The sequence below is a fragment of the Phytophthora infestans genome, genomic scaffold (genome assembly GCF_000142945.1).
Source record: "Phytophthora infestans T30-4 supercont1.74 genomic scaffold, whole genome shotgun sequence".
Lineage (NCBI taxonomy): Eukaryota > Oomycota > Peronosporomycetes > Peronosporales > Peronosporaceae > Phytophthora > Phytophthora infestans.
In genome coordinates, this window is record NW_003303685.1 from 295,556 (window position 1) to 316,518 (window position 20,963).

Here is a 20,963-nt window from a genome sequence, read left to right on the forward strand (position 1 = left end):
TGCCAAAGCTCCCACTCGCTGTCAGGACCGGCGTATTGCACGAGGTGTGCCTCCTCCTGCTGACAGTCCAGCAGGAACGCCTTACCGACCTTCTTCCCTGACGCTATCGCAGCGTTCCGTCCCCAAATTACACAACTGGAACGCTGGAACTCCACGCTCATGCCTCGTTCCGCGAGCCTCCCGACCGACAATAACCGTCTATCGAGCCCCGGAATGTGGAGCACGTCCACCATTCGGATGCGTTTACCGTCCAAACCAGTCAACTTGACCGTTCCAGTTCCTGCGACGCGCAGCTTCTTGCCATCTGCAATCGTCACGTTGATGCCACTGTCTAGTGCCTCGTACCCAAATAGGTCGTTCCGGTGAGGGGTCATGTGCGACGTCGCACCACTATCAATCAGCCACCCGGCCGAGCGTTCCCCACCAACTGCAAACACTGCATCGTCTTGACTGCTCTTCTTTGCGGCAGGACAGTCCCGCTTCATGTGACCCACTTGGTCACAGTTGAAACACTTGCCCTTGAAACCAATGTTCCGTTTCGGACCGTTCCATTTTCGATCGTTCCATTTTTGACCGTTCCCTCGGCCGTTCCGGAACTTGCCTGCGTTCCCATTCACTTGGAACGCCTTCTCCATGGTTTCCTTCTTCTCGAGTCGCTCGTACTCCTTCAACAGCTTTTCCTTGGCCTCGATGAGCGTCACACCCTTGGCGTTCTCCACGATAGACGAAATGAGCTCGTACTCATCGGGGAGGCTGCTCAGCAGCACCACCAGCTGGCGTGCCTCGTCCATGGGCTCTCCTAGCGTCTGCAACCCGACGATCAGCTCATCAAACGCATCCAGATGCTTTGCCATAGTCGATCCACTTTCCATCTTGAACTCGTGGAGGCGACGCGTCATCGTCACGCGGTTGTGGAGCGTGGTGCGGACATAGAACTCTCGCAGCGTTCCCCAAGCTTCTATGGAACGAGTGGCCGACCGAATCTTGGTCTGATGCTGGAGTTCCACTCTCTGAGCGATGATGCCGAGCGCCTTGGCATCATTGACGAGCCACGCCTCGGTGATCTCGTTCTCCGGCTTGACGGCTTGAATATGCGCAAGCAGGCCCTTCCTGGCTAGCGTCATGCGCATATTGTACTCCCAGTGGAAGTAGTTCCCACTCCCGAGGAGGACTTCGGCGCGCTTGGTCGTCGTCATATTTTGGAACGTTCCAGTAGAGTTGAGCGTTTGCGGCTGTTAACCTGTTGTTGTTGTTAAAGGCAAATGCCGAAGTGAGTAGATTAAAGTCAATAAAATCTGTCCTCTAAACTTCAGTGCTCCTGGCCATCCACCAGATTAACCGGTTTGGGACCGGTCCAGTTTGGAACGTCACGCGGTTAGCCGAACCGTGCAGAGTCGGTGCATATCAACAGCTACCTTACAAACAACGGGATTTCAGGTGATTTGCACTAATATTAAAGTACATACAACGGTCGTTACACACTACTATTCCTAAATCTATCATGTAAACAACTTGGCCATTCCAAATCAACAGCCTGTTCAACTAGTATTCAAAACAAAGCATTTATCAAACACCAGAAAGATGACGGTTCGATCTACAGGAAACTATTCAGGCACAAATACCTCATTCTAAATTTATCCGTCCTACTGGTAGGGTACAAATATCGTAATGTCTAGAAGTGTTTTCCTGGTGTTCCTGGTAGTCGGAGCCGTATCCAGTTTTCTTGACGTCGCAATTGCTGATGACCAACTGACCGACCCTCAACTTCGTTACTCATTTCGCTCCCAAGAATCTGAGCTGAAGCCACGAGAAATTCCCAAGGATGTACCTTTCAGCGAGGAGATATCAGCGATGCGTGGCGTGTTAAGCAAATTCAAGCCCCTCTTTCGTAATAAACCTAGCAAGGTTATACCAGCTGATGCGAAACTGGACAAGCAAGGAGCTCACCAGGCTTTCAGCAAACTGAAATCAATTGTGGGTCTCAAAGGTAGAGGCCCGACCAAGCTTACACCGGAGAAGATGAAGGCTTTGGAGACGTATGCTCGGGATAACCCCGAGAAATGGTCCGCGATGTCGTTTTACTTGTTTTATGTGGAAGAGATTGCGATAATGACAATTATAGGAGCGGGCGCCGTATACCTCGCATTGCGGCCCGTTGGAACGAGCGGTGCAGCACCGAAATGATGGAGTACATGTAATTTAGGGTTTCATGCCGTGTGCTGTGTTGCATTCACTCGGTATCTGGTTAAAGGACTGTCACCTTTTAAAGAAAAAATACTTACTTCGAAGTAAACTGTACCTCCGCACTTAAAATTACAATTATTAAAAAAAAGTATTGAAACCTCCTTTGATTAGCGGAAAGTGACATTCTCGGCTCAAAGCCTGGTCACATTGAGCAAAATAACTTCCTAAATGTCCAAAATAAAAAATGTATCAACAAATCATGATTTGAATGTACAGAAACGCCCGGATATAAAATACAGATGGATGAAACTGTTGTCTTTGTATGGCTCGTTGTCTGTATTGCATTTTTTTTATCTGGATCGTTTTATTAAGGGTTTAATGCGACGAATTGAGTCCTAGATCCAGAGTAATTGATCCTGAAAAATTCGGTAAATCTTTCGTTTGGACTGACAGCTTCGAAGCCCCACCCGAACATCGGCAGACTGTATTGTGCTGAGCTGTCGATAAGTGCTACATTAGTCGCATGTTTAATTTCGTTAAAAAAAACAGCGTTTCATCAAGAAGTATCACAAGATTTTTTTTGTCCTGTAAATAATTAACAGCATCTTTATGCAGCAAATAGTATTTTTTTCTTCTGTTGCGCTATTGCAGTTCTATTTTTCTAAACTTGTTCTATAAGTAGTGTGCTGGCAGAACTAAAAGGGATATCTCAGCCTACGCAAAGTTCTCGTTTCGAGCTCGGCTGATTGGTCCGAGACGCATAAATGAAGTACAGACTGAATCTCCACATATTATTAATACGGTAAGGTATGCGCTGTTTTGCAGAGTACGGGTATGCAGACCATGCGTAAACACAAGTATCACAGGAGAAATAGACATCCAGGACACAAGACTGATTCCTAGCCTCGTCCAGGTCTATTTTATAAACAATGTAAGCTGCAAGATCAATCCAGGCATAAACATTTGGACGGCATCAAGTCGCGTCTTTCACGTTTACAAAAGGCTTCTTCCGAAAAAATTTAAAATTATACAGAAGGCCACTTTACGACTCAGATTTCTCATTCTTCACTGAGCTATGGGTAATTGCATTAAAACTATTGCCAATTCCGGCCAAGTTTGTATTTTGGAAATTTATTCGCAGACAAAGTTCTAAGCCGTACCAGCTTTAAGTACCAGATTTTGAGATCGGTTTCATGTCGATGATGTTCGTCATGTTGATTATCAAATACTACCTGGACGACGGCTACATGTTCGTGTATCGCGGGGTTCAAGTTGTAAATTAGCAGTTGCCTTTGGGCAGTGAATGTTAGTGGAGTCATAACAACTTTCGTTTACGTGGCGCTGACAAAACAACTACCTAATTTCAAAAAAATAAATGAGTTTCTGGGAATGTTTTTTTTTACTTTTCGCTATAGTTCTTGAGCTCCAGTTTGCGTTTGTGTTCGTTCACCTTTTCTTTAACGACTCGGTCCACGAGCTTGAGCGTCACGACCACTTGGTCCTGTGCATACACGATGCTCTGCATGTAGAGCATCATCTTGGCAATCTCTCGGCCGCTCATCCCCGTCGTCATATCTCCGTACTGCGTCATGACGCTGGCATCCAGAACAGGAGGCAGCGCACTAACCGACGCCTTGTCAGCTTTCCCAATCACGTTCGTACTCTTAAGTGCGTCAGGAGGAACAGCCAGATGGGCGACGTACTCGTCAAAGTACATTTGCAGTAGTCGCACACGCTCCTTCTCCTCGGGCAAGTCAAAGTGGAGCGTGTCGTCGATTCGATCCGTGACTGCCGTATCGAGATCCTCTGGTCTGTTAGTCGCTACCACCAGCATAAACTTCTTCGACTGAGTTCCTGTATGGTACAGTAAGGCATTCAGGGCATTGCGCATGGCCTCACTCATGTGAGTCTTGCGCGTGGCTCTGCAGCCAAGGAAAGCTTCCGCCTCATCGATAAAGATCAAGACGCCACGTGGCGACGAGTTGGCCCATTTAAAGAGAGCATGCAGCTCCGTCACCGCGTCTGATCCCAGTGGACCCACGTCTCCGCCACTTAGAATCGCGTAGTCCATGCCTGAAGCTCTAGCCAGACGCTTGGCTACCATCGTTTTACCGGTTCCTGGAGGCCCGTATAGCAGTAAATGCCGGTACGGAGCGCCATGGAGCATCGCATTGCGCGTCGAGCGGGCGATCTCCAGCACGCGCGTCTCCAGCGAGCTCCTCAGCACCACATCGGCCAGCTCGTCTGGACCTTTGGCATGTTTTCGACGAATCAGAGCGCTCAAAAAGCCGAATGCGCCAGAAGACCGCGACGTTTCGCGCACGAGGGAAGGTTTCCCTAATCTTTGTTCGATCAGCTTGCCGATGATCCGGATAGCTTCTCTACTGAGGTAAATTCCCGCAGCTAACGCCACAAACCCACCAACAAACTTGATAAGCTTCTGTTTGTCGGCCAAGAGCACGGCAATCCCCTGGCCAAGATTGTCGAATGTGGCCTGTAGAGCTTGCATGAGCTTGACGCGATCCGCTTCCAGTCGCTGCTGCAGCTGCGCCATCTCAATGTCCTGATTGGCTCGCTGTTGGCGGATGCGGCCGTCCACGTCGATCGCCGCCTTCTCCAGCGTCGTATTCCGCTCCAACAAGGCGCGGGAATGGTCGGCTGCTAGTTGTTTCTCCTTTAGAACCTCCTCTGTCTCGCGTCTGGCGCGCTCAATGCGGACATTCGACTCTTCTTGCAGATGCACCAGCTCGCGGTTTTGGTCGCGTCGTGCCGCGTCGTCCTCTTGCATTCGTTTGTGCTCCAACGAGTGTTTCTCATTCTCCACCTGCAGCTCATGCTCTCGCTTTAAGTCCAACGTCTTGCGCTCTTCCTCTCCTCGTACTTTCGCTTCCTCAATGAGCTTCTCTGTCTGAGCCAACTGCGCTTCAGCGATCAGTCTGCGCTGCACCAGTTGCGCACTGGCCTCTTGCTCTAGGTAACTTTGCAACTCGTCGATTTTGTGTTGCTGCACTACTGTTAACTGTCTGAGTGTTAAAATCTCCTCCTCTTGGCGGTTTAAGTTGAGAAGGAGTTGCTGTGTGGCTCCCAGGTTGTGCATGTAGAGAGCGTCCTTGTCCACCACGTGGAAATCCTGCAGTGCGATCTTGCCTCGACCATCTCGATCAAACACGAAGCGCTCGGGTAGTATTTGGACCACTTCGGGGGCTACAGAGTGCAATTCAGGACCTAGAACGCCTAAGAGAGTAGTGCGACCGGCCACCGAGTCGTATTTGAATTCGTATCGCTTGAGCGACAGTTTGCTTAGGAGCTCGAGGCTTTCGGACACGTTGGCGTCGTGTACGTTCTGTAGAGCGTCCGCGTACTTTTCCACTGTCACGTTAGCTGTAAATCCACCACCTTTTCGCGAATTCCGAAGCGAATGTCGCCACGCAGCGGAAGGAGATACAGCGACACAAACAACGAGAACCAGAACGAGATACTGCCAGCGGGGGCAAGAGAGACGCCACTTGCGGGTCATGTTGGTAGGGGCGGAAATGTGAGACTATGGTCTGACCCTTCAGAAGATCGGTGAAAGATACTATCGCTAAAAATAGTCCATTGTCAGTTTGCTAGTTCAATTTTACGTTGCATGGTATCTATTGAGAGTGACCAATATTTTTAAAATTAGAATTGAGTTTCTTTGAAGTAGTTGCTAGTAAAACGAATAATCTACAACCACTATTACGTTTTTTTCTACGTAGTTATAAAAGTTCTCTCATGTACAATCAAATGAATTACTGTAGGCACTGTAGTCAAGTCTTGCGTCTCAATGCATATAATGCTTCTATTGAAAAAAGAAACAGTTTATGCTCAAAAGCGAATTAATAACAGGACTTTTGTTCGAAACATACCAAATTCTAATTTGAAATAAATAAGGGCTCTTAAACCTGCTGCTCGGAGCTACAATTCCTTTGTCGTCTACATTTTACCTCACATGCGCTGCGGCGATGTCGAGTCAAACCTCCGACTTCCCATGGCCAGTGACTTTCCGTTCTGCGGTCCGACGTTTCTTGTCGGTGGTGGCGACTTACTGCGTTGACCTCCTGGACTCCCGTACGGACGTCGCTGCGCCTGGAGGTACGATACGTGCTCGGTAGCTGTAGATGTGGGTCCAGAGGCGACTCCATTCGTCATCACAGTCGGACCAGCAGATGCCGAGCCTGCTGAGCTCATGGGAGGTCCATGTTGCTGTAGAGGACCATAGTGTGGCTGCTGGTACGCTATCATAGTGCCATGATACGCTGCCGCTGCTGCTGCTTGTTGCTGCAGTTGCTGGTGCTGAAGCAGCAACGAATTGACCGTCCCCGCATCCAGCGACGGTAGCAACGACTCCCAGCGCCGATCTTCGCCCTCCTCGCTTTTCGTCACCGACGCAGACTGAGGTCGTGGTGACGCCTTGTTCTTCTTGAGAGAGCCCGTACTAGACGTCGACGCCGGCTTCCCGTGCCAAATCTGTCGTGGGTGGATCAATAGATCTGGCCTCCATCCGTCCCCACGTGCGTACAGCTGCCAACACCGCGAGAAGAACGTCACGCCCACGTCTTTACTCGACTCCTCTCTCAACAACTCCGCGTCGTCGTCTATGGCTGATCGAGGTGCAAGCATCGCTGCCAACTGGTCTCTCGCGAGTCGGAACGCACGCTTCATCACGGGAAACCCTTCAGCCGACACACTACGCGCTAAGTTGTTCTTGTCGTCTAGAGGATCCACAATGTTACAGGCTCGAATAGGGAACAATCCAGTCGGCGTGCCTTTGCTGCTCTTCAAAGCTGCGTCAAACGCTCCAAATTGATCCGCCAGCGTGTCGCGAATAGCTTCAACGTCACTGGCGTCCAGCTTCGCCGTCTTCAGCTTTGACCTGTACGAAGTGGTTCCATTCAACGGTGTACTGGCCAGACGACTCAGCGGTACAGGGCCATGTAATGTCAACGCACACTCGTGCCACGGAAACTCTGCCAGACGATCCAGGAACAAATACAGCGCCTGCAGCGGGTGCGTGAGAGCGTCGCCGTGCTGGTTGAATAGAGCCATCACGATCGTGTTCACTGCGTACGTCGAGAGAGCTCCGTGACTTGCCCCCATGACACTAGCCGGCGTGCTCCCAGGCACCGATCCACCCGCCTCATTGGACGCTCTCTGCATGAACGGACGCGACTCATGGGTGCACCAGGCCTTGATGAGGATGAGGCTCTTCTTGAACAAGTGCTGTCGTCCCACACGAGCCGCCATGGCGTCCAGTAACCGCACAGCTCCGAGCGCTCCCACGCGGTTGGCTGTAAAATCCACCGGGATGTTGTCAACTGTACACTTGACCACGCGAACGTCCGCGTTAATAAACGTCACGTTGCGAACTGTATTGGTCAATAACAAGGGCCCCCCTCCACTCGCCGCCGCAGGACCAGACGGAGAGCTGCTGCCGCTTACATCCGAACTGGCAGAGTTCCCTAGATCCAGCACGGTGCCTGCCCCGCCACTGCCTCCAGCGACACACAGCGCCTGCGTCACGATATAATACCACGACGACTCGAGTTCTTGAGGCACCAGCAGACAAATGTCCAGATCTGACCCTGGCAGATACGTCTTCATAGGGTACGACCCCGTCGCGAAGAAGAGCGGCGCTGCAGCAAGAGGGAAGTGAGCGGTGATGACCCGCTGGACAAAAGACAGAACCTGTTGACGAACGCGGTCGGCGACGTCGCTGGGGCCCATCCACTCGATCAGCGTGTCCGCCTGACTCGCAGCTGCACTCGGAACCGGGAACTGAGACCGTAAGCGAGTGACTCGCCGTGCAAGCGCTGCAGCCTTGGCTTGAGTGCGCGCCTCGATACTCCTGGCGTCTTCCCGAGACGCCTTGTCCTTGTGTGTTAGCAGCAGCATCTTGAGCTTGGCGATCTCGGCGTCCTTTTCCTCCAGGAGCTTCTGGTGCGCTCTCAACTGCTGCTGATGTTGCTCTGCCGCTTGTAATGCCTGGCCATACGCGATCGGTCGAATCACGAGTGACGGGGGCTTCAAGCTGCCAGCACTAGCGCTTGACGGCGACGCCGTGGACGTCACCGTGTGCAGATGTTTACGTCCAGACTCAGCGCTCGAAGCTTCTTGCCGTCGCTGAGTTTCGGCCATGTTGGCCAGCACGTCCTGAGCGCGTTGGATATCCTCCTGGAGAGCGCTACTCATTTGCTTGCGCTCAGCACGAGCCAAGGCCTCGTCGATAGCGCTCTTGTCCCGCTCGTCTGCTGCCTGTTGGAGACTCTCTCGCAGCTTCTTCAGTTGTCGTTCGCGCTTCTTGAGGTACTTCTCGTCCATCAGTACCGCCTTGGCCTTGCCCTGACTGTCCTTCCCATCCTCACTGCTACCTGAAGCCTCGTCGTTCGCTTCTTCGTCAGCGTTACTAGCATCCGGCAACACGACACTAGCAATCTGCTCCTCGTCTTCCACACTCGAAGGTTTCTCGTGTTCGGAGAGACAAGCGCCGTTCATTCTCGACGTCTGATCGTCTACATCGTCGGACTGCGCTTGGATCTGTATCCTAACGGCCCCAGCCTCCAGCGGCTCATCCGCCTCCTCATCCCACATGCTTTCCCACGCTTCATCTCGCGTCATAACGTTCGCCACAACGACCGGAGGCGGCGGTGTTGTAGCAGTCGTAATTTTATCTTCACGTCCCACCTGGTTCCTGTCACTCTTGGGCTTAATATCGCTCGTAGAAGCTTCCAAATCAACTGACACGTTCGCCTTCGACTTCGCAGCTTCTAGCGCAGTTTGCGTCTGCTTCGCCAGCTCCCCATCCATAGGATCGTTGCTTGTGTTTTCCTGCTCCAGCTCCGCTAGCGGCGCTACGTCCACTGTTGCCACGGTCGCAACTGGATTATCTTTTACCGTGTCTTTCTTGTCCCCATTAACCTTTTTCCGTTTCTCTTCCTGCTCTCGTCGCTGCTGCTCTTCTCTTTCCTGTTGCAGCAACTCCTCCTCGTCCTCCAGCAACACGTAGCCGACATGAGGTTTATCATGCGCACTGGAGCTGCTGGCCTTTTTCTTTTTCTTCTTCTTCTTCTTCTTGCTCTTGCTTGACACCACGTTGCCATTCGTATTCAGCACTCCAGCGCCGTCCATATCATCGGCGTTTTGCTCCAGCCACGCCAAAGCTTCACGCTGTTTCCTCTCCTCACACGCCACTTTGCGCTCTCGCGTGTCCTGCAGCTCCAACTGCGCTTCCATATTGTTCGCAAACGACTTGAGGATCTCCTGATAATCCTCCTCTGCAGCCTCAAACTGCTCGTTCGCCAGTCGCAGCCGCGCTCGACACAGTAGCGCATGAGCGGCCACCTCGCTCGTGATCTTGCCACCTGCTCCAGCTTTCCCAGGCTTCCCTTTGCCTTGACCAAGAGTCACAGTCGCACCCGACGCGAGCTCCATCGTCACCTTCCCAGTAGCATCATCCACTCCAGGCTTATCAAAGTGCGCGTGGATGATAGACGAGTAGTCCTTCTCCGCTTCTTTGATAGCTCCCAGCTCCTCGTACAGTTGTGCCCGTAGCTTCAACCCATTGATAAAAAACCCACTGACACCCAGCACAGCCGTCACTTCGCTCACCGCGCCTTTGAGGTCTCCTCGTTGTCGATACAAACGCGCTCGAGCCATGGAAACCTGAAAGTCGTGCGGATCCAGCTCCAACGCGCGTGCAAAGTCCGCCAGCGCGTCTTCATACCGCGCCAGATGCACGAACGACTCGCCTCGTAGCTGCAGCGTCTCGACGTTCGTTGGGTCCAGCTGCAGCGCTCTGGAATAATCCTGCAGCGCGCGTTTCTCCAGTCGTCGCGACTCGATGCCTCGATAAGGTTCTGGCTTAGGCGGGACGGACGTATACGCCAGTTTGGAGCCACTTTTAGCGGGGTTCGGACTCCTGGACTGGCCCTGCTCCACTGCTGCTAGCTCTGCGTCTTTGCGCTCGCGTGCGTCCTCCTCCAGTGCCAATCTCTGCAGCAGCTTGGCTCTCTCCAGCAGCACATCCAGCATCCGAGCCTTGGGCTCCGCCTCCATCTCCTTAGGGGCCACAAAACCTGCCAAGCCGCCCACGCCTCCGGACGCATCGAAGTGCCGACTCTCCTCTGCTTCCTCCTGTAACTCGATAAATCTGTCAAAGTCGCGCAAGGCCAGAGGATCCTGATGACACTGGAGATACAGCTGCGCTCGCTCGTAGAAGAGCTCCAGGTCTCGGTGGCCGCCTGCAGAGTTCTCGGCGTGGCTCAGGTCCTCTAGCGCATGCGTAATGTTGTTCATGGCCTTGTACACTTTCGCTCGGGCCAAGTACAAGCCGCGCAGTTGCACTAGGCTGGCACTTGAAGAGAGACCATCACTCACCATCTCCATCCCGCCACAATCGTTAAGTAACCCTTGAGTGGCTGCAAGACTGATAGCCTGATTGTAGTCGAGCATGGCGGCATGGTGCTCTCCTAGCGCGGCGTAGGCTTTACCGCGCTTCGCATACAGCTCGGAGCTCTTGGGAGTCATCTGCATGACGCGTGAGAGGTCCTCGATGGCTGGTTTGTACTTCTTTGAGGCCAAATAGCAGAGCCCGCGCTGGTGATAGAGTTTGACGGTGCTGCTCTTGGTGCTTAAGTCTGAGGTAGAGGACGAGAGCGTCTCCAGCGCCTCCGTCAAGTACGGGATGGCCGCGCCGAACTGTTTACGCTCAATGAGGGCAACTCCGCGCTCAGCTGCGCGTTCTGCTGAGCCGCGGGGCCTTCGAGTGCTAGACGTTGTGTTGAGGTGCTGTAGGGTGCGATACTGGTCGATGCCAGTGCGGAGCAGACGCGTGTCCTCACTAGAGGAGCTGCTACTGCTGTTCTTACTATTGGCGTTCATCTTGAGGTTCATCTGCATCTTCATGCGCGTGGCCATGGGGATCTGTATCCTCTTGTCCACTTCGTCAAACTTGTCGGTCGTCTTCTTCTTGTTGCGGCTCGAGTGGCTGCTGGCTTTATCCGTCTTCATCACTGGAGCTGCAGCTGTCGTTACGATGCCGTTTAAGGGATCCCCACACAGTTACTATAGGAGAATCGACTCACGAGCGCGGAATGGACCCGAGTGACGGTGTCTTAGCCTGGCGTTTGTATGTGGGGGGAAGGCGCTGACGACTGGGCCGCCGCTTGGCTGTTTATGCGAGTGATGTTCTGACAAAATCTATTTCAACCAATCGATAAATTTTGTTTAGTCAAATAACCAATCATCGTGCTTTCAGACTCTAGTCCACACAATAGGCACGAGCACCTCCCATTCCCGACTTAGCAGGCAGTGATGGCGTCTCTAACTCTGGCGCGTAGTCTGCGCACATGCGCCCGGCGGTCGGCGTCGCTCTCGACACGCACCTTTGCGTCCGCCCCAGCTCCCGATGCTCAGGCCAAATTCTCCGTCGTGGATCATCCCGTGACAGCCGATGCTATTAAGCCTGAGGACTATTTCGCCGTCGTCAAGCTGGCCGGCACGCAGTACAAAGTGACGCAGGGAGACGTCGTGATTACCGAAAAAATTAAGGAAGCGAAGGTCGGCGAGATCATGGACATCGACGAGGTGCGTCGCGACAGAGAGAACTGCAGGCGTTGCGCGCGTCCAGCATGGGGTAGAGCAGCGGATTAACGGATTTGTTGCGGTTGCTATGACTCGTTGTTGCTGCAGGTTTTGCTATTGGGCAATGTGAACCAGACGATTGTGGGACTACCTCTGGTCGAGGGCGCTAAGGTGCGTGCGCGCGTTGAGGAACAAACGCTGGACGCCAAGATCGACATTTTCAAGAAGAAGCGTCGAAAGAACTACCGTCGTTGGAACGGCTTCCGTCGCCAGGTCACTGTGCTGCGTGTCACGGATATTGTCCCCGTCGACGCGTAAAAGTAGACAGGTGTAGGCAACCAGGCAGACAAAACAGGGGCTTTGCTTTGAGCAGGAACAGCCGATGGACTGCTAGCGTTGAAGAACAATCTCTTCAGCTCGTCTAGATGGATTTTCCATGTTCCACAATTGTATTTTGCGATTCCAGCGGAACTCGCCCAGTAAGTTAATCCGAGACGGGTAAAGCCTAGTCATATCATTACTTCTTGCTAAAGTGTTTTTCGTCACCAATATCCCCCGTCGCAGTGACCAGACACCTTAATGCAAGACCTCCTTGAAATATCCCACCTGACAGTTTCTCGATACATACATATTTAGGAATCGCCACAGAAGTTTCTAGTCACTTTCATAGTTCTGTCGTCAAAATACAGGGCCCTTATTTGACTGGCCCTGATGAACTGGGTATCCGCCCAAATAGAGCTCGTGTCAATCCCCAAAGAGTCAACAACCCCGTTCGTTTCCTCTTCATATCGATCACCATGGCCCACCCGGAGCACGACCACGCGCACGACCACGACCACGAGCACGACCACCACCACGAGGACGTGGACTCGGATGACGAGATCCCGGCCCTTGAGGAGGCCCCGGACGCCGCTGACGCCGAGAAGGGCAAGCACAACCGCTCGGAGAAGAAGTCGCGTAAGGCCATGCAGAAGCTCGGCATGAAGCCCGTGGGCGGCATCATTCGCGTGACCATCAAGAAGAACAAAAACGTGCTGTTCGTCATCTCCAAGCCGGACGTGTTCAAGAGCACGGTCAGCGAGACCTACGTCATCTTCGGTGAGGCCAAGATCGAGGACCTGAACGCCCAGGCCCAGTCTATGGCTGCCCAGCAGTTCAAGGCCCCTGCCGCTGAGACCCCCGCAGCTGACGCCGGTACCGCCCCCGCTGCCGCCGCCGTTGAGGAGGACGACGAGGACGTCGACGACTCGGGCATCGACGCCAAGGACATCCAGCTGGTCATGAGCCAGGCTGGCGTGAGCAAGAGCAAGGCTGTGGCTGCTCTGCGCTCCAACGACAACGACATTGTCAACGCCATCATGGAGCTCACCATGTAAGCCTAGTATTATAGCCAAGTATAGGTTTGTCAGCGCGACAGCAATGGAAAAAATGTCTTTTTGGGTTTTCAACCGTGAAAATTTGTGCACTTCAATTTGATTGACAGGAATTAACTCGGTCAATTTATCGCAGGACTTTTTTATTTACTTGAGTTTCCTTGCTCTTATTGCGAGTTTAAAAAGATGGTGCGGATTAAGCACAAATTCAGCATTAAGCGGCGGCGTATGGATCTGAGTGAAAGCACAAATATTGACTTCAACTTTGGATCCGACGAGGACGAGATGGCGGAAACAGTTGCAGCGGTAGCTGCCGTGCAGATGCCCGACAAGTTGCCAATCACGGAGCAAAATATCACTAAAGATGTCCATGGAGGCCTGTTACTGTCAGCGGTTAAGCGCCAGAGAGAAGGCAGAAGCTGGGCGACGCAAGACCAGCCGAAGAAACCTCACGTCGAATCAGAAGTGCAGGAATCTGGAGAAATGCCACGGGGTCAGTTGCGAGGGAAACCCGACAGTCTTCTGCAATTCGGAGATATACGAGCCCCTTCAGCTGCATCGAGACTAGCAGCAAATGTGGTTAAAAAGCGTGGAGATTCCAGCCAAGAATATGACGTAGAACTAAGTGGAAAATTACCTTCTTCATCCGTCGCAGGACGTGACAAAGAGCGCCCAAAACTTATGGTGGTGCGTGGAGATCCGACAGACTGGGGTACGGCAGCTATCGTGAGTGACACGAACACTTTGTTACACCACAAGTGTGGTTTGGCAGCGACAATCGTACGCAAAGGTGGGTGTGGAATCCAGCGTCAGAGCTCGGAGTGGGTGTATTATAATGGTGAAGTCCCAGTTGGATCGGCAATGTGGACAACCGCGGGTAATCTGGTAGAATTTTAACGGGGTCGTATACAGGTCAGGCCTGATTATTGGGTCAGGTTCCATTTCCAACAGGATCTTCCTACAGAAGAAGAAGAATCGAGCAGTGAAGAAGATGACGAGGCTGTAGACGTCGACAGTGATGATGGCAACGAGGGCGTCTCTGGTACTAGCAGCGAAGAGGACGCTGCTGCTACCAATTTGGGCGCAGGTGTGATCAGCAATGACAGTGATGCCGATGAAGGCGACACTGAAGCCGACCAACCTCGTGCCGCGCAGACCATCGTGGTCTAAGCATTCTAACCCAACTGCTTAGCTTCGTATCTTTCACTTCAATATGTAGCTTAGCAATTGGTCCTGTGTTTGGTAGGGCCGTCAGGAAACCCGCCTGACCCAATTATCAGGCCCTACCCGTACACGACCCCAAAAATAGCTAACCAATCTTAATCTGGTAGAATTTTAACGGGGTCGTATACAGGTCAGGCCTGATTATTGGGTCAGGTTCCATTTCCAACAGGATCTTCCTACAGAAGAAGAAGAATCGAGCAGTGAAGAAGATGACGAGGCTGTAGACGTCGACAGTGATGATGGCAACGAGGGCGTCTCTGGTACTAGCAGCGAAGAGGACGCTGCTGCTACCAATTTGGGCGCAGGTGTGATCAGCAATGACAGTGATGCCGATGAAGGCGACACTGAAGCCGACCAACCTCGTGCCGCGCAGACCATCGTGGTCTAAGCATTCTAACCCAACTGCTTAGCTTCGTATCTTTCACTTCAATATGTAGCTTAGCAATTGGTCCTGTGTTTGGTAGGGCCGTCAGGAAACCCGCCTGACCCAATTATCAGGCCCTACCCGTACACGACCCCAAAAATAGCTAACCGGTAATCTTGCAAGCAAGTTTATTATCTACACTGTGGGTCCTGATGTTAGTCATTACCGCTGGCCAATGCCACTCCACCAGTTGGAGCTTCGGTGCGCTGTACGAAGTGCTCTCAATATTGCTGACAGCTTGGGTGTGTCGTCGGTTGCCATACCAGCACTATGCACTGGGGTTTGTCGCTATCCGAAGTACCTGGCTGCTCGAGAAATCGTGACAGAGTGTCTGGAATTTTGTGATGAGTATCCATCGACATCGCTGCGACTGATTGTGTTGATGAACGAGGACAAAGTGACGACATCGATCTTCGTACAAGCCTTAAAAGATGCGAGACAGCAGCGGCAATTGGATCGAAAATCGGCTAACAGCGCAACATTTAGTGAAAAGGTAGGAGAGGAACTCGATGGTACTAGTGATTGTTTCCAGCTATGTCTCAGACATCGGAGAGCAGGAGGTGCCGAGATCACAAAAGTTGACAAACAGGGCTAAATGATTTCCATACCGGTATACGCCAGGCTTGTAACGACATGACATGCATTATAGTGAAAACATTCCAGCTATTGTTGTAAGGATCCCTCTCAGCATATTACTAACGAGAGGGACGTTTCAGAAAACTTTTTATTTTTTGTTATTTAAAATTGACAATATATGTGAGCTCCATATTTTCCTCCATTCCCAAATGACCGGATGCCATTACGCCAAAGTCAAGATTTGTCTGGAAGGTTCATATTATGGATAGCTCTCAAAATTATGTTTTGAATTGCGTCGTGTTCACAAAATAATCTCATTTTACGAAAATTTTCGGAGCTGCTGATGCACCTACTTATGTAAAGAAATCTACCTGCTTATGTAATGGAGGGGCCCATTACACGCCAGGTCAAAGAGGACTTCTTGGCTACGACACGTCGCGCTGATCCAATCCAATTCAGCGCTACAGCTAACACCTCGCGTAGGTATCGAAGTGAGCTGCGAATGTGCGGCTTACAGGTCTTGTACAGCTCGTCAAATGCTTCAGTATCCATGCGGAATTAGTATCCATGCGGAATTGGTCCCGGAAGAGCCTTCAGTTCGGTGAGCTGTGAATTGCGTGAAAGAAGCGCTCTTCAGTGCCCGTCGTAAGCCCAAGCAGCCGTACAAGTTTGCCATGTTCCTGCTCCCGCTCTTGGCGCTTCGTCAACCCCAAGCGAATTATTGCAATCGCCAACAGCAGCAACAGCATGCCCGGTGTGTTACTTTGAGTTATATCACACGACTAGCGTGTGCTGAAATGCTGTCATGCCATTGGCTGATATATGAAGAGCCGGACCCATTATTATCCAGTAAGATTATGACGTGTATTTGAGTGGCCAGGGCTGTGGCCTTGGTCCTAAAATAAAGTCAGAGTTGATTTTTCCTTAAACCTAAGACTTAGTCGTCCTATTGCGAGCTTCCTCGACACTATATTGTAAGCAAGTAACGTAGTAAATACCTGGCCCGTTACACCTGGTAGCACTTCGTTGTCCTTCCAACGACCAAGTTCGACATGAGCCAGACCTCGACCACGCTGCTTTCTTCCATCTCACTCGGATCGAGTGGGAAGCTCTCCACCGCCTCGCGGCGGTGTCCGGAGAAGCCGTCGCCACGTCGCTGCTGCGGTCAGCGACGTCCGACGAGCAGCGCGTTGCGGCACAAGAATATATGGAACGCGAGATCGCCGATGCGAATCCGTGAGTGTCAACTCCCTCACGTATCTCCACGAATGACGTCGTGAAGCTAGAGACGTCCGCCTACTCCGGTGCTGGAGAAGGTCGACTTCCGCTGAATCGCTGGTTTCGAGAGATCGACATCGCCATCGCCTCGAGGTTGATCGAGGCGCCTTCCGCAAAGGTCCATTTCCTCCTCTCGCGGATGTCTGTTAAAGCCAAGGATAGGGCTCTCGGAAAGTTGGTTGTCGATTCCAACGTCTTCTCTACTCTGGATACCCTCCAGAGTGACCTTCGACTCGCGTTCGAGCCGCCGCAAGAAGAATCCCGAATTCGGGCAGACTTCTTCGCCTTTCGGCAAGGCACGATGACTATGCGCGACTACGTCCAGAAGACACGACACCTCGCGTCGTGTATCGTGTCTAAGCCGATGGATATGGCCTCTCAGGCTCATGTGTTCGTGTTCGGTATGCGCGAAGGCATGATGCGCTTCCGCCTTACCAATCTGACCCCTCTACGCTCGAAGAGGCATTCGCCCTCGCCCTACGCGAGGACTATGTGGCTGCGGCGTCATACGCTCACGCGCTACCTGCTTCAGCTCGGGATTCTGCGCCCGATCCCAAGGACATCGACGCTATCGATGCGACGAGCAATCGCCAGCGTCATGAAGCGCGTCGGAGCGGTGCTCGGAACAGTCGTTCTCTTACCTGCTTCCGCTGCCGGAAGGTCGGTCATCGCGCGGCGGAGGGCCGCGCGCCAGCTCCAGTGCTTGCGCATGTCAATGCCGATCTCGTGAGTTCTGACCAGCCCAAAAACGGTTTCAATTTATTGACGGACCAAGGCTCAATGTCTCTGGTGGCGAAGGCCACAGGAGCACGCCGATTAGAAATGAAGGCAGCATCCGGACCGAGCGGGCAATAACGAGTTAGGAGGAGCAGGGATCAAGACAGATCCGGGGGATCCGCCACCATGAGGCAATCCCCCTCCAGCATCACTATCTGACCCACCGTCACTGTCGACTTGGATCGCGGATCCCGCAGTGCCGGCTCCGGATCCGGCTGTACCAGTGACTTGCGGAGGCGGTGTCGAGAGGAATCTCCGCCGGGCTTCGGATCTGGGCTGGGACAAGGCCCGTCGCGTGTCTTCCTCCAAGGCATCATCAGCGGCTCGAGCCTCCTCCAAATCCGCCGGACTTTCATCGTCATCGTCGTCGTCATCGTCCAGAGTGAAGGAATAAGGGCTGGAGGACGGCGTACGCTTCGACGACGATCGGATAGGAGGTCCCGAGCCGTCGGACCATTCTGATCCCTCATCCTCGTCATCCTCCGAACTGCCAAGTCCACAACCAGTGGGAATGACACGTTTGGCTTTCCCTTTCCTAGATCCAGTGCTGGCCGGCGGAGGGTCGGTGTAAGCCGATTGGGGGACGGGAGGCGTCGTCACCGAAGGGCCAGCAGTGGATCTAGACTGAGACGAACTGGACTTAGCTGTGGATGTGGCTACCCCCGTCGTAGGAGCAGCAATTGCCGAGGATCCAGTTGATACCACTGCCTGGGACGACGGCGCGACCGTGGATCCGGTCTGGGACGCCGATCCCGACTTTGATACAGCAACGGACCCAGCCTTGGATCCAACTCCCGCTTTGGACGTAGCTACGGATCCAGTCTTGGACGCCGTGGATCCAGTCTTGGGTCCAAATCCAGATTTTGACGCAGCGGCAGTGGATCCAGCCTAAAATCCCACTCCCGTTCTGGACGTAGCTACAGATCCAGTCTTAGACACTGATGCCGACTTGGATGTAGTGGTGGATCCGGACTTGGATCCGGCACCAGACTTCGAGGGGGAGGCGGAAGGCTTGGATGTGGATGTGGATCCCGCCTTGGACGTGGATGTGGATCCCGCCTGAGAGGCCGCCTTAGAGGCCGAACTGGTTTTGGGCTTGGCCTTTGGGGAAGCTCGGGCATGCTTGTGAGGACGGGGGGATCCAGTGCTAGGAGCGGGGGATGCACTACGCGGTCGTTTCGCAGCCGACGGATCCGCCCCACCTACAGAGGGTAGAGAAGCAGAAACGCTGGCAGCAGGAGAGAGCCCAGACAGGGGAGGAAGGGGATCCGAGACAGCAGCTGTCACCAGCGCCAGTCGTCGATGTGCCAAATCCCGCTCCGATAAGCCACGATCGCGCTCCTAAACTAGCTGCTGGTGCTGAACATGAGCTGCAGCGAGTTGATCCCGGCGTTTTGCTGCGGTTGCCTCAGCATCCTTCAATTTGTCACGTGGATCGACATAAAAGGTGAATATGGGGCTACTAGCGGATGACAAAAGAGGATCCACGTACTCGTGCGGCGGAGCTTGGATTCCAGCTCCGTTTGCGTTCGCTTGGCATCCGCCCACTCGGCAGCCGCCTTGTCCCGCTGAAGTTCGGTGTCCGCCAACTTCGCTTGGATCTCGTCGCGCAATTGAGTTACGCGTACGACTTCTTCGAGCGCGTAATTCCGCCCGGCAGACGCTTTCTCGAGTGACTCCATGGTAACTTTCAGCTCCTCAGAGAGACGAGCCAGAGCTGATCCGGTGACGAGGGAGGTGGATTTAGCACGGGGGACCCTCCACGCGCCGACCCTTAGGCGGATCCGCCATGGGTGGATCCCACAAAGTCGTTAGTCACCACCTCTTCTTGAGTCAGGCGCAACTCGTCACGGAGTCGATCCAAGCTCTCGTCCGCGGCTGCACTAGCAGTCTGGGAATCCTCCAGATCCCGCTCGAGATCATGGATCCGGGATTGGAGCTGGTGGATCTCAGATCCGGCGAGCGCCATCACCCTAAGGAGATGGTCGTTGTCGTCCCGCATGCCATCTCGCAGACGAGAGGCGCGATCCAGCCGTCCGGTCAAGTAGCGGATGTCGACCGATGAATCGGCCAACAAGAGTCGTAGGACCTGCGACCGAGAGGCCGCACGGTGCTCCCACCCCCGGATCTCCATAGCCAGATCATGGACCTGGGCTCGCAAGGTTTGGGGCTGGGTGGCGTGCAAAGACGCAGCTTGGTCTCGGGCATCTTAGGCCGTCTGGAGCTCCACCGTCAAGGTTTGCACCCGATCGGAAAGAGCCTGGGCTAGAGTACGCAGATCGGTGGGTGACATGGAAAAAGGGCTGACCGGAGGAGTGGTGGATGGGGCCTTGCCCGGCGATTTGCTGGTACGCTTAGTGGGAGACATGTGTCACGAAGATGAGGAAGCAGTTGTGGATGCTGGTAGTGCACGCCGTGAACGCTGTTGTGCAGCGCCGACAACGTACAGGAGGCGATTGTGGTGAAGTGCTTTCTCAGAAATAAGAGAATGGACCTAGCGCGAGGTCACTATCCCGAATCAGTGACAACTTCAAGTGATTAGAGAGGATTTGGATCGTCCAGCGCGGATGCAAGTTGCCTGTGGTGGATTAGCCATGACGAGCAGCACCACGTGTGAAACGACGATGGATCTGGTATGAGTGATGTATGGGAAGGCAAGATCCACCAAGACTTATCTCGGATCCACCCTTACCTGGATCCACTTAGGTGGACATGGGATTCGATATGTACGGGTGGATCGAGTGTGGATCCTATGAAGGAATGGTGGTGGGTGTCACCTGAAAGTGGATCTAGCAACCACGGCTAAGGAGAAGTCAAGATCCACCGCGAGGTGTTTCGGATCCCATACTTCCGAGTTCAGATCCAAGGAAGGAGGATTCCGCATAGAGCGACCTGGATCCAGGATCCAGGAATGATGGATGCAGTGGATCGCAAACTTTCGTGGGACAATGGAGATCACAGACGATCGCGGAACGATGTTGGAGGGTAGGAGAGCTCGGATCCATGACGAGCATACACATACAGTGAAGTGGATCCAAGCGACCTGGATCTGTAGCCATAATAGGGGGACCATAATGATTACGCCATGGATCCGGTGGATCTGAAGATAATATAGCTGGGATGATGGGTCAAGGAAAGAAGGGACATGCAGCTGAGCCCGGTAAGGGATTTAACAAGTAAAAGACATAGAAGGTAGAAATCCAGGCAGGTATAGGCTTAAGTATCAATACAGAACCCAATTTGCACAGTATCACGCAAGTGCCTTCCTGCCCTCAAGAATCGGAACTACATTGGCCGTACGAGCTCCGTGAAGGTTAGGAATTGCGAATCTAGTGTTGGTAGGGATAACTGGATAATACATTGGCCAGATCCTACAACCTAGTGAGCTTTCCTTTACACGTGCAGATCCGACAGGTTAACCGAGTTTGCTACTTGGTCGGTTACACCCTAGAGGCTCTCAACGCTCATGATCCCGTCACAGGAGGCGGCAAGTACGACGCAAAGGCAAGGGAACACACCCGCAA

At 53.0% G+C, this 20,963-nt stretch overlaps 4 protein-coding genes across 4 annotated transcripts; 2 read left to right on the plus strand and 2 right to left on the minus strand.

Annotated features, from left to right (window-relative positions):
• Positions 1–3,564: 3,564 nt before the first annotated feature.
• On the minus strand, positions 3,565–5,701 carry PITG_19005 (uncharacterized protein; the record flags this gene model as incomplete). The annotated part of the gene is made up of 1 exon (XM_002997449.1): positions 3,565–5,701. One exon carries the CDS (start codon positions 5,699–5,701, stop codon positions 3,584–3,586), a length of 2,118 nt encoding a protein of 705 aa, XP_002997495.1.
• A 452-nt stretch (positions 5,702–6,153) lies between these two features.
• Positions 6,154–8,823, minus strand: PITG_19006 (uncharacterized protein; the record flags this gene model as incomplete). Its single annotated transcript, XM_002997450.1, has 4 exons — positions 6,154–6,271; positions 6,464–8,301; positions 8,356–8,646; positions 8,722–8,823. 4 exons carry the CDS (start codon positions 8,821–8,823, stop codon positions 6,154–6,156), a joined length of 2,349 nt encoding a protein of 782 aa, XP_002997496.1.
• Positions 8,824–11,486: 2,663 nt separating this feature from the next.
• PITG_19007 (uncharacterized protein) lies at positions 11,487–12,155 on the plus strand (the record flags this gene model as incomplete). Its single annotated transcript, XM_002997451.1, has 2 exons — positions 11,487–11,790; positions 11,896–12,155. 2 exons carry the CDS (start codon positions 11,518–11,520, stop codon positions 12,103–12,105), a joined length of 483 nt encoding a protein of 160 aa, XP_002997497.1.
• Positions 12,156–12,545: 390 nt separating this feature from the next.
• PITG_19008 (nascent polypeptide-associated complex subunit alpha-like protein, putative) lies at positions 12,546–14,772 on the plus strand (the record flags this gene model as incomplete). The annotated part of the gene is made up of 4 exons (XM_002997452.1): positions 12,546–13,159; positions 13,373–13,653; positions 14,125–14,304; positions 14,567–14,772. 4 exons carry the CDS (start codon positions 12,585–12,587, stop codon positions 14,770–14,772), a joined length of 1,242 nt encoding a protein of 413 aa, XP_002997498.1.
• Positions 14,773–20,963: the final 6,191 nt, after the last annotated feature.